Source organism: Crinia signifera, chromosome 6 (genome assembly GCF_055691185.1).
Source record: "Crinia signifera chromosome 6, ASM5569118v1, whole genome shotgun sequence".
Lineage (NCBI taxonomy): Eukaryota > Metazoa > Chordata > Amphibia > Anura > Myobatrachidae > Crinia > Crinia signifera.
Window position 1 is genome coordinate 252,546,520 of NC_139222.1, and position 12,246 is coordinate 252,558,765.

Genomic DNA, 12,246 nt, shown 5'->3' on the forward strand with positions numbered 1-12,246 from the left:
AAATGTATGAAAAGCAAATATTTACTCCAATGTTAGATAATTATTTTTTTATTTATTTTTTCTGACTTCTCTTCTGTACCGTCTATCAATTGTATTCTTTTGTTTGAGGTGAAGAGTTCTGTTCTGTGTACAACTGTAATTTTCCCCTATTCTAGCAGTGATAGTACGGATGGGGAGCCTGAGGAAAAGAGGAGGAAAGTGACAAATGTTGTCATCAATCAGCCGGCAACTGAGTCCAAGGTTCTGATTGATAATGTACCGGACAACTCTTCCCTGTTTGATGAGGTAATACTAGCAGTTGGTGCATAGAGTACATTACTTCAGCAGGCAAAGTATGAGGGAAATGTGCCTCCTGTGGGGGCTTATCGCACCAACTTTGGTGTAATATCTGGGATTGGATGCCTCTTATGTATTCTTTGCTTTTTAGGACGTCCGGCTCTTTTAGCAGGGTAGCTATGGGCAGGTTAGTGTGAATTCTGCAGTTTAGACCACATAAAAGGTGAAAAATGAATAGTTTCTAGGGCTTCTTAACTAAAATTTGAGTTTGGTGCCTGACTGCCAAAACCATAAAACTACCTGCTCCTTTTCCCCCAAGAAACTAGGGCTTTACTGTAGTGCAGTGGTTTCCAAAAATCAGGTTTTTTTTTTTTTTTTTTTTAACACCGCACACTTGGGTTGAAGGATTTATTATTGAGAAATTCAGAATTTTCTTTTGTAAATCATGTTAACATGTCATCCACAGGGTCCGATATGTGGTGAGGGGTATGATTTGCCTCTGTTTGTCCACATATTAGTGGTTTTGCCTATTAAATTGACAATAAAAAAAATTGGATTGGTCCTGAACAACCAACCCAAGGCACTCCTACAAGTATCCAGGGGCACCCCTGGGTGCCACGGCACACCGTTTGGGAACCACTGGTGTGACATCCTGAAAGGTCTTTTAGTTCTCTTGTCTAATATGGTTAGAGCTCTCTGCTTTTAAAGCATCATTTGATCGATTCCATTGTTGTATTGTACTTGATGCAATTTGGGTCCTATTTGGATGTTTTTTTTTTTTTTCTGTTTTCTTTTCTTCACCTCCACACTCTCCTCTTCATCCATTCTTCAGTAATAGTCTGGGCTGTACATGTCTGACTCTGGGCAGTATTCAATGAGAAAAATTCGCCCTGTTTTATGGCGAATTTGTGCTTTTTTCGCCTTGGACGGAGCATTTTGCTCTCCAAAAGCGAGCAAGCCTATTCAATGTGAAATATTCGCCGTCTTTTTAAGTGATTTTCGCCGTCTCTCTCCGTGTAGCAATTCTCCATCTTTTCATGGAGAGCTGGAATGTGAACTTTTAAACTAAAAGGGTTTTTTTTTTTTTTTTTTTTGGTGTAAAAAAATCAGGGTTTTTTTTCTGTGAAGGGGCATGTTATTTTTATTCATGTGCTTATAGCACATGAATATATATTTAATTTAAAAAAATATGTATTTTTTTTTTTATTTTTTACACCGAGCAGCCAGCAGGGGGCCGGAGCGCTCGAGCCGCTCATTAGATATTCATATATTCACTGCATCCGATCATTACATATGCATGATCGGGTGCAGTGAATACTGGGTCCCCCGCTGGCTATAGGGGGGGGCAGCTTGTGCTGCCTGGGTCCCGAGGAGCCCCCTCCCCTCCACATATGTTCTGGGGCATCCAGGGAGACTTTAATCTCCCTGGATGCCACCGTCCCACGGGTCCCTGCCGCGGACGCTCGTCCGCTGCAGGGGTTAAGACTCGCCGCGAGTGGCGGCGAGTCTTAACCACATTGACTAGAGCGAGCAGGAGAGGCAGCGAGCCCTCTGGGACACGGCGAGTGCATGGCGAGAGAAAAAAATCTCTCGCCATGCACCGCAAATTTTTTTCATTGAATACTGCCCTTTGTCATGCGATTTTAGCTTTTTTTATGTGGGGGGGGAAGTAGACTTTCCTTTCATTTTTGTTTGGCTTTACTGGTTTCTCCAACTAATGTCAAATATAAAAGACCATGTTTATATGCGTGGCTGTGGTTTTTTTTCATATTTGTCTTTGACTGTTTAAAAGTGCTCTCTCTCCTGAGATGACTGGAGATGTGAACTCGTCCCTGAGCTGTGTTCTGTGTGTCAGTAATTTCTGCCATGCTCTACTGGCTTTGAAAATAAACAAACTGCTGAAGGTTTCTCTCACCTTCTCCTGTAGACAAAAGAGTGGCCCCTGGAGAGCTTTTGTGAAGAGCTTTGTAATGATCTGTTCAACCCATCTTGGGAGGTGAGTTGAAGCCTTTATTGATTTGACTTGATTGCATCCTTTTAAAAGCACTTTTCCAGCTTTTTGAAGTTTTAATATGAACACATACGAAGAAAAAGACATTTTAACTCTACATAATTTTATTTGTTTGATCCACTAAGGTGCGGCATGGGGCCGGCACAGGTCTCAGGGAGATCCTCAAGGCGCATGGTAAAAGTGGAGGCAGGATCGCCGACAGCACACCTGAAGAGGTAAAATAAAGGGGGAACAACATTAATAGGAGCTGTAGGGGGTAGTGATTGATTTACCTTGGATGCCCCCTAAAAACTATGAACTACCGTTTTAGCCTGATGGTACTACCTGGCTATCCAATTTCATACCGTTTTTACTGTTCGTTAAATGATAGGTTATCTGGCAAGAACACATGAGATCTGGGATAAGTTCCCAGGCCCGTGTCTTATCAGCCGATAAACTGGTCCCCCGGTGCTGCTTATTTGGGCTAACTGGATTGCCTTTGGATCCATTAGCTGAGGTAATCTGCTGCAGCCAATAGGATACTGCCCTATATGTTCTCAAGAGTCCTCCTCTTCCAAGAGCTGAACAAATCCTTCGCATTGAAGGGAAATAATCCTCTTTTCATTGCGTGGAATAATGAGCATGCATTTTTGTTCTATCTTCTGCAGATGGAGCAGCAGCACCAAGAATGGCTTGAGGATTTGGCTATCCGCCTCCTGTGTGTCTTTGCATTAGACCGGTTTGGGGATTTTGTTTCAGATGAAGTAAGATTTATTTGAATAGGGCAGATGATCACCCAACTCTATTATACTGTTGAAAATGTAATCTCCAACAAAGCCTTATCCTCCTTTATGTACACCAGTAGCATCTTTCACAGAGCTGTGCCACACGCATCCTCACATCTGTCCCATTTATTTCAATAGAATGCAGCTTGTTTTTTGACTGAAAATAATTTTAATGGTTGATAGGAGATGGGAGTGATCTACTGAGCTTATGTTTTGTGAGAATGTGTCCAAGGAGCACCTAGGGATCCCAGGTCCTTTAGTGGGGATGCTTCCGGGGTGGGGTGCAGGGAGGCAGGAATGTATCTGCCTCCCCGCACCCCACCCCCTGATGGCCTTCCTGCCAATACAGATGTTTTTTTTTTTTTTTTTGGAGAGGAACAGCTGACACCTGACTTTCAGCATTTCTTAGTGGCAATAAACCACGTAACCTCCTGATCTCAATGTTCCTAAATGGTGAAATGGGTTCTAACTGTAAATATTCTTTGTTCTTAATTCATAGGTGGTTGCGCCAGTGCGGGAGACGTGTGCGCAGACATTGGGGGTGGTCCTCAAACATATGAATGAAAGTGGAGTTCATAAGACTGTGAAAATCCTTCTGCGCTTATTGATACAAGAGCAGTGGGAAGTGCGGCATGGCGGACTGCTAGGGATAAAGTATGCACTGGCTGTTCGTCAGGTAACCTTCAGCATTAATGACTGCTTATGCTCTGCAAGTAACTTTAAAGCTGCTTTTATTAACTAAGTTTGTAATGCCACAATTAGCAATTAAAATGTGAAAGAATGTTTAAGTTAGATGATTGTAATTTTTTTTTTTTTTCTCAATGGCTTCTTTACAGGATTTAATTAAGACGTTATTACCAAAAGCACTACCAGCAATAATCGAAGGTCTTCAGGACCTTGATGATGACGTGCGGGCTGTAGCAGCGGCATCTCTAGTGCCTGTTGTGGACAGTCTGGTCAGGCTGCAGTTTAAACAGGTAACCCTTTGCATTATTGTGTGTGACTATATCTTAATACCAAGATGATATAATACAAATAAAAATCTAAATTGTGACTCATTCATTACATAAGCACATAAAGAAATCTGGACTCTTCAACTTACGGAGAGCTCTTAATACAAAATCCTAAAGGCCCCCATACATCGAGGCGATTTTGGCCGATTGCAACCAATCGGCCCATTATATTGGACCAAATTGCCTCTTCTTGACATGCCGTCGGGTCCGATGCGCGGTCCCGTGCGCAACGGACCCGACCAGGTGGTCGGACCGGCAGGCCGTCCGACCACCCGTTCCTCCAGGCGGCGAAGCGGGCGGGAAGCAGGGACGCATGTGATCCATCACAACGGATCGCATGTGTCCCTGCCTCTGGGAATGTCCCGGCGGATCGCACTCTTGTCGGGTGTCCGTACACTGCTGCGAGACGTAGGAGGCAGTGTATGGGCACCTTAAGGACTTAAATTATTTTTGTCTACTCGATACGTCTTTATTTAATAATCTCTAATCACACCCTTCCTGGTGCCTCAACAAGACCCTTCTAAAAATCCCCCTTTTCCAGGAAAAACTAAAATTGTCCATTACTGTCTACTCTCTCATCACTGACAACTCTCAATGCTCCTCTCTGGTATGGGAAGCCTGCAAAGCAGTCATTAGAGGATATATTCGCTACTATTAGCTGACATTAAGTGATGGAATTTACTTTTTTTCTCATTCCAATGGTGGTCACTAGAACAGTGGATATGGGTGGCACTTTGGCGACAGGGTACCAAGTAGCTAAGAATTCTTTGTGTGCATCCCAGGTTCCTCCTCCCCATACCCCGCCTCCAGGCCCCAAGTTTTTTTTTCTTGGTGCCTCCGGGTACGGTACTAATGAAGGGCTATTAATCCCTTTTGGTTAAGGTTTTTTTTAATTTTTACTTGACGTGAGAGGCAAGCCTGCAGTGCTAGCGGCTGCTCCCATGCGGCTACCTGCCTGGACTGGAGCTGGTGCGCTGACCTTCACGGCTAGGCCTGCCTGCTTGCTCCGCTGCACATCGGCGGACACTGCTCCAGTCCAGGTAAGCTGGTACCCAGTGTGCCTTCAGCTGCAGCCAGGGAGGGGACGGAGGTGGTGGCGCTCAAAACCCACATCTAGTATACCCCATCCTTGTTTATGAAACCTTAAATAAAGCCGATTACTTGCACCTCCTCCTTTTCTGAGTAAATGATATACTAAGGTAATTGTGTATTTAATTATTTATAAAGTAACCCTAATGTATTATGGGTATATACAATTCGTTTTAATGTTTATACTTACTTTCCTAATGTCCAGTATATGACTGTGTGCATAAGAATGTATATGCGGGGCATCCACCTTGCCTAACTTTATTGTGTGTGTTTTTTTATTTTTAAGGTTCCCTTTATTCTTGGCACTTTATGGGACGCACTTCTGGAGTTAGATGACCTAACGGCCTCTACCAACAGTATCATGACCCTTCTCTCTTCACTTTTAATGTACCCTCAGGTTCAGCAGTGCAAGTAAGTTTACCTGACACTGTAGACCTCTTCTGTAAGATGATATTGGAGTCTACGCACCCAGACACTGTTTTATTAAACACCGTATTCAGTCTTCTAATAGCCATTCTTCTGTCTTGACAGTATTCAGCAATCTCTCTCAATATTAGTTCCACGGGTATGGCCTTTCCTGCGTCATATTATTTCATCCGTTCGGAAGGCAGCGCTGGAAACGTTGTGCACCTTGTTATCCACGCAGGACCAGGTTAGTAGATGTGCTGCAATACTGGACATTTCTACAGCTTTTACAGCTCAATGAGACTTGTGCAGTTGTAGGCCTGGTAAGAGTCCTGTAGATGTGCACCCTAATAATCCCTACAGTTTGTGTTAAACCAAATGGCTTCTGCAATGCTTAATTAGCAGACTTGGCATACCCATGCTACCACGATACAAAAACAGTGCCTAATACAGAAGCGAATTGTGTCTGCCCAAAGGAGCTTACAGTGGAAGAGGTGCAGGGATCATCTGCTACACAGGAGCTAGATGGAGTATATGTGTGTGGCTACTGAAAGTCAGGTGCTTTATCAGCCGCCGGTACTAATGAAGGCATTAGTGACTGGCATTCCTGTGCACACCTGGGGGTTTGGGAAGACTTGAATTCTCTTGAAGCATAGACCAGTGGTCCTCAACCAAGATCCTCAGGGCACACAAACAGTCCAGGCTTAGGCACAGGTGACTTGAATTTGTGCCTCAGTCAGCTTGATTATACTATCTGTGCATAAGCATGGATAGCCGTAACACCTGGACTGTCGGTGTGCCTTGAGCACCACAGCCATAGACAAATAGTGGATAGGTAATACTTTCCAGGTAAATTGTGGAAATATGAAGGATTTTTCTCCTAACTGGCAAAATCTACAATGCTACTGCCGGTCACTAGATTTCAGACCCTGTCTTCTCTCTCTTCCAGAGCTGTATGGGCTGGCTCACCCCTATCTTACAGGATATGCTGCGGCATATATTTCAGATATGTATTCTGGAGAGCAACCAGGAAATTCTTGACCTTATCCAAAAGGTAATAGCAAGCATCTCTTTCCATATGCTATGAGGACATTCAGCCTACCTGTATTATATCCTGCTGTTCTTTCTCCAGGTGTGGCAGGAACTGATCCGCAAGGCCTCTGTGCAGTATGTGGTGGCTGCTGCTTGCCCCTGGATGGGGGCTTGGCTCTGTTTAATGATGCAACCTTCTCACCTACCTATCGATTTAAACATGCTGCTAGAGGTGAAACCCAAGTCAAAGGTGAGGTTACCTGTTATATGGCCGAAGACTCTGGAAACCATGTTGGATGTATTTACTCATTTCAAGGCCTAAGCTTTCCACCTTCATCCTGGGTGAATACTGGTTATGTTCCCTGTAGCAACACTTGTTCAATTACAGATGTGTAGACCTGTCTTTTGTGACCTAAGACGCCTGGTGTGACTTTAGGCAGCCCGTACACACTGGGCGACATTCAGCTGAAAGCCGCCCAGTGTGTATGGCCCGGCGGTGAGCGCTGCTGCACGCTCCCAATTCAACGCTGGGAAAGCTGCTCATCTGCTGGTAATACGAGCAGATGAGAGGCTTTGAGGATGGCTTTGCATATTGCTGCTCTATGCAAAGTCATCCTCTCCCTGCTGACTGCGCCGGGCAGGGGGCATCTCAGTATGTACTGAGCGTCTTCCCCTGTTTAAACCAAACTTGACACTACTGCCTTTGGTTCATTTTAAGGCGTTGCTCTCCGGTTGAAGGTGGCTTTGGTCCAATGTTAAAACCCCCTTCTCGAAGCTACAGTGGAAATAAACCATACCTCCCGATAATGCTAGTACATTCTAAGCTGGGTATACACAGGCATGTCCAAACTATGGCCCTCCAGCTGTTGTGAAACTACACATCCCAGCCTGCCTTGCCACAGTTTTGTTATTGGGGAAAGCCCAGGCATGCTGGGATGTGTAGTTTCACAACAGCTGGAGGGCCACAGTGCCTGCACTCCATGATTTGTCGTGCAATCATGTTAACAGTGTCCGCTCTGCACAGCCATCGTTTAGATTGTGTGGTCGCATCTTCCCATCTGATGTGCTGCACGGTTGCAGTAAGTTCCGTTAGTGACACGTTACCCGCTGCCTTGGAGAAAAGATTCTAAAACTTCTTTCTTTAGCTCTTTCCTGGAACTTTCATTGCTACAATAAAAAAAATGAAGGGAAAAACTTTCTTGCAATTTATACTATATGATACATGTTGCTATTTATATTTAATCTTAACACTTGCCAATGCAGCTGGTGCAGGGCCTTGCTTTCTCTAGATGAGCTTTCTTGCGCTGACTATGCTCCAGGATCTTATATTGCATTTCTGATTTTGTGTAGGAGAAAGCAGGTGGCAAGCTGCGCCAAGGTCCGTGCCAGATAAAGGAAGCCACGCAGGAGTATATTGCCGGTTCAGACAGTGTGACAGATGACGCAGCCACTAGGGACTACTTGGTGACCCGAGCTCGTGTTGCAGCAGCAAAGTCAGTATAACTCTGGAACCAATTTGTATGGTATACCTGGCGATAATCCAATGTCCTCCAATGGATTTTTGTACTTGCAGTTAAATGCGTTTTCCACAGTCTGTTGCTGGACACTCAACACCCTCTTGTTACAATGTCTGTTTTGGTTATTCTTGTTTATGATTATGGTAGTTTAAATACTAATCTGTCAGACCTGTGCTATGGCAGTGGTTCACAAACTCTGTCCTAATGCTGACCATACACTAGAGCAACTTTCCTCCAACTAGTTGGTTGTTCTGAATCTGGTACCGCACGGGAGCAAATTACATCAGCAATCTTCCTCACAAAGCCAGGAAAATGGACAAAAACATTCAGTCAAATTGTTAAAATCAACTACAGTACATTGTCTGAGCAACAGATTGTTCATTTCCAGATTTTGGGAGCAATTGATTGAATTGCAAATATTTGCTTCCATCCAGTACCAACTAGTTGTATGAAAGTTGGTCTAGTGTATCTCCAGCATAAGGACCCTAAACGGTTTGCTCGCCTAGCAGGTGCACAGGTGTACTCATTACCAATATATTTTAAAGAAGTCTCAGATTTATTTATTTACAGTTTCTTATATAGCGCAGCAGATTCCGTTGCGCTTTATTATTTCCCTTGTTCTGCGTGGAGACCTGTAAAACACGAACGGTTTGTGGTCTTGAGAACAGGTCTCCTCACAGAATCACAAGTGACGTAATTGGCGCCACTTGTGGATCTTTTTAAAATGTGGTGGTGAGTAATGCGTATACCTGTGCACGTGCTGGGTGGACTGGATTTTGCTACACCTGGCATAGCAAGTTGGACCACTAAATCTACTCTGCTGTTCAAAGGCCCAAGAGCACCTTTTTTATCCTGAAACCAACCCAAGACAAAAGCATTCATGAAATTACCCAACATTTCTTCCAGAAGGTCTTATTAGTTGATGGACATTTTCTGGGAATAGGCATTTAGACTTCATCCCTCTTCCTAGTGTGCACTACAGTCTCTGGACATTCTTTCTGTACTTCACTTAGCATTTAGAGAAGGGAAGGTTTCAATTGTGAAACTTCCTTCTAAAAATGAAACTATAGTTTTTGTAATTTTTTTTTTTTTTTTGTACTGTAAAAAAAAAATGTGCACATTGTGTCTAAAAATACAAATTAGTAGGTGCTACTTCTTTTGTATATAAAAGAAAAAGTTTGACGGTGAATTTCCATATAATGTTGCCCTGGGTAGATTGGCTCAGCTGATTCGGTTACAAAAATAAAGTATTGTTTTGGTATAAAGCATAGTACTTTATGTTTCTTTTAGGTGTTCAGTGAAATGTCTTTTGTATTGTCCTGTCTTCTAGATTGTTAGGATCATTATGCTGCTGTATCTGTGACCCCAGTGTGAATACAGCCTGCCAGGAGATAAAGCCTGCAGAGTCACTGGCTCAGCTTCTCCTCTTCCACCTGAACTCCAAATCAGCCTTGCAGAGGATCAGCGTGGCTGTGGTTATTTGTGAGTGGGCTACGTTGCAAAAGGTAAAAGCCGTTTTCTTATCTGTACTTCCTGTAATACTAGAATCCATCTCCTGCTATAGGTTATACATAATGCTGTTCTAGCAGAAGACTGGATTACTAGTTGCCATCCTCTCTCCATTGAATGTACAGTCATTTGGTATTTTGAGCGGAATTGGGTGAAATCCTGGTTTTCTAGTTCTTGGGTATAGAACACATTTTGGGGTAGGGGGATCCAATGTATTTGTTCATACTTTTTTTTTTTTTTTTTTTTTCTGGGTGAATTTCGAATAGATATTTTGTTTGTAGCGGTCATTGTTTTATGTGAATTAAGCTTGTTCTGTGTGTGTGTGTGTGTGTGTGTGTGTTTTTTTTTAACCATATTTCTGGTTTATCCATAGGAATGTAAAACGGTAGTCCTTGCAGTCCAGCCACGCCTGCTTGCAGTTCTCTCTGAGCATCTGTATTATGACGAGATCGCAATCCCTTTCACACGGATGCAGAATGAGTGTAAACAGCTCATTTCCTCCCTGGCTGATGCCCAAATAGATATTCGGAGCAAAGTGAACTGCAGCGTATTCACCATAGACCAAGCGAATGACTTGGTGAGTGTGTCCTATGGATTGAACTGCTGGGCTAACAATAACCTAATTATGTCATAAGTACTGCACTTGTACTTGGTAGCGGAGTTCATTGTTCTATTTGTAATCTACTAGAAAGCGTTCAAGTAAAAGCATTCTAGTTCTGTCAGAAATGCTGCTTTTGTTTAAGGAATAATGTGTACCTCTATACCCTGACACACTTAAGGTGCCCACACACTAGAAAGATCTACGGTCTTAAGATGTGTGCATTCATTTCCCTTGAAAACTTTTGTCCGTCCTGGACAATTCAGGCAAGAGCACATTCTGACCAAAGATTTATCTTAACCCTTTAGGTGCCCACACACTAGAACCAGTTTTTTGCAGATTTAGGACCGATCGGATTAAATATTTTTCAGATTTTTATCGATAATCAGTCGCAATTCGAATGCGCACTCCCACGGCTGTTTTGCTAAATCTTCTGATCTTGCATGTAGGGATGGCCATCAATGATTCTAAATCATCGATGGTTCATGGCCGATGACGAATATTTTTGCCATCGATGGGGGGAGAACCAGATGGTTTTCCTCCATCGATGGAACAGCAAAACTATTTGCCTTTTTTAAGTGCCGGGACACAGAGCATAGCCCCCCCCCCCCCCAGTTTTTGAATGGCCCACCGGCCAATCAAACGTAAAAATATCGATGGTCATCCATTGCATAGTTTAGCACTATCGATGGCCAGTTGCAGAATTGCCATTGATGGCCATCCCATACTTACATGCTGCAAGATCGAAAAATCCATAGGAACGCACATGGGATCTTAAGAGAAATCTTTGAAGGTGTGCACTTGCCTGAAATCTTTTGTCTGGGACGGACAAAAGATCTCAAGGCTAATTTATGCGCACATCTTAAGACCACAGATCTTTCTAATGTGTGGGCATCTTTTCAGTGCCAATGTTGCTGTGAGAGATCCTCAAAATATCTGCTAAAAATGCCAGCGCCGCTCACAGGGACTGTTCTTTTAGTATAAATAAATAAAAATACAGCCAAGTCCGTTAATAGAAGTTTGGTTCAATATTGCACTCATAAAAAGAACAGTCGCTATGAGCGGCTCTGGCATTTTTAGCAGATATTTTGAGGATCTCTCAACGTTGGCCCTACAAGGGTTAAGGGGCCAGATTCTCTAAGCTATAAAAGTGATAAAATGGAGAGTGATAAACAGCCAGCCAATCAGCTCCTACTGTACCTGTCATGTCAGACTGTGTTTGAAAAATGTCAGGCAAGTGCTGATTGGCTGGCTGTTTATCACTCTTCATTTTATCACTTTGGAAGCTTAGTGCATCTGGCCCAAGATCTGATGTGCATTCCTATAGGTTAATTAGCTCCCAACAAAATGAACCTAGAAGGTCTGTGTGCGTGATAGATGTGTGACCTATCTTTTCTCATCTTTACAGGTTACTACAATTTTCAATGAAGCCACTGCTCCGTTGATGAATACTCAACTCTACCAGCAACTGGATGGAAAGAGACAGCAAGTGCAGATGACTGTAATGGAAACCAATCAGGAGTGGCAGGTCCTACAGCTCAGGGTGCACACGTTTGCTGCCTGTGCCATCGTCAACATCATGCAGCTCCCAGAGAAGCTGAATCCAGTAATTAAACCATTAATGGAGGTTGTGAAAAAGGAAGAGAATACTGTGGTGCAGAACTATGCAGCCCTGTCTATAGCCAAACTGCTGCAGCAATGCATCATAAGGACTCCCTGCCCAAACCCCAAGATTCTTAAGAACCTCTTCAGCTCCGTGTGTGTGGATCCCAATATCACCCCTTCGGTGAGCTGCCCGGCCCCTACCCTGAACAACATGGACATTTTAAAAGGTACATTCGATTCTATAGCGTACGGGGAACTGCTCGTCCAGAAGTAAATGTAAAGTTTTGCTTATTTGCATAGACAAAAAGCTGCTCTGTGCAGATCGCTCAGCACACATCCCTGGTGCGTCGCAGGTGTGCAGTGATGTGTGCTGAGCGATCTATGCCTAAGCGCGTCACTCAGCACCGGCTCCCCCGTCGCCCTGTGT

The 12,246-nt window shown here is 43.6% G+C and overlaps 1 protein-coding gene across 2 annotated transcripts in view; it reads left to right on the forward strand.

Annotated features, from left to right (window-relative positions):
- The window catches only part of BTAF1 (B-TFIID TATA-box binding protein associated factor 1), a 90,311-nt gene that overhangs the window by 31,829 nt on the left and 46,236 nt on the right, over window positions 1-12,246 (forward strand). Inside the window, exons 7-20 of one of the 2 annotated variants that reach the window (XM_083149330.1) lie at window positions 156-285; window positions 2,204-2,272; window positions 2,413-2,502; window positions 2,935-3,030; window positions 3,551-3,727; window positions 3,888-4,028; window positions 5,440-5,564; window positions 5,685-5,805; window positions 6,508-6,612; window positions 6,691-6,840; window positions 7,941-8,083; window positions 9,438-9,612; window positions 9,990-10,193; window positions 11,623-12,046. In XM_083149330.1, the coding sequence (XP_083005456.1) occupies window positions 156-285; window positions 2,204-2,272; window positions 2,413-2,502; window positions 2,935-3,030; window positions 3,551-3,727; window positions 3,888-4,028; window positions 5,440-5,564; window positions 5,685-5,805; window positions 6,508-6,612; window positions 6,691-6,840; window positions 7,941-8,083; window positions 9,438-9,612; window positions 9,990-10,193; window positions 11,623-12,046 (2,150 nt within the window). The remainder of the gene's footprint in view (window positions 1-155; window positions 286-2,203; window positions 2,273-2,412; window positions 2,503-2,934; window positions 3,031-3,550; window positions 3,728-3,887; window positions 4,029-5,439; window positions 5,565-5,684; window positions 5,806-6,507; window positions 6,613-6,690; window positions 6,841-7,940; window positions 8,084-9,437; window positions 9,613-9,989; window positions 10,194-11,622; window positions 12,047-12,246) is intronic. The other variant, XM_083149331.1, reaches the window with a different exon arrangement.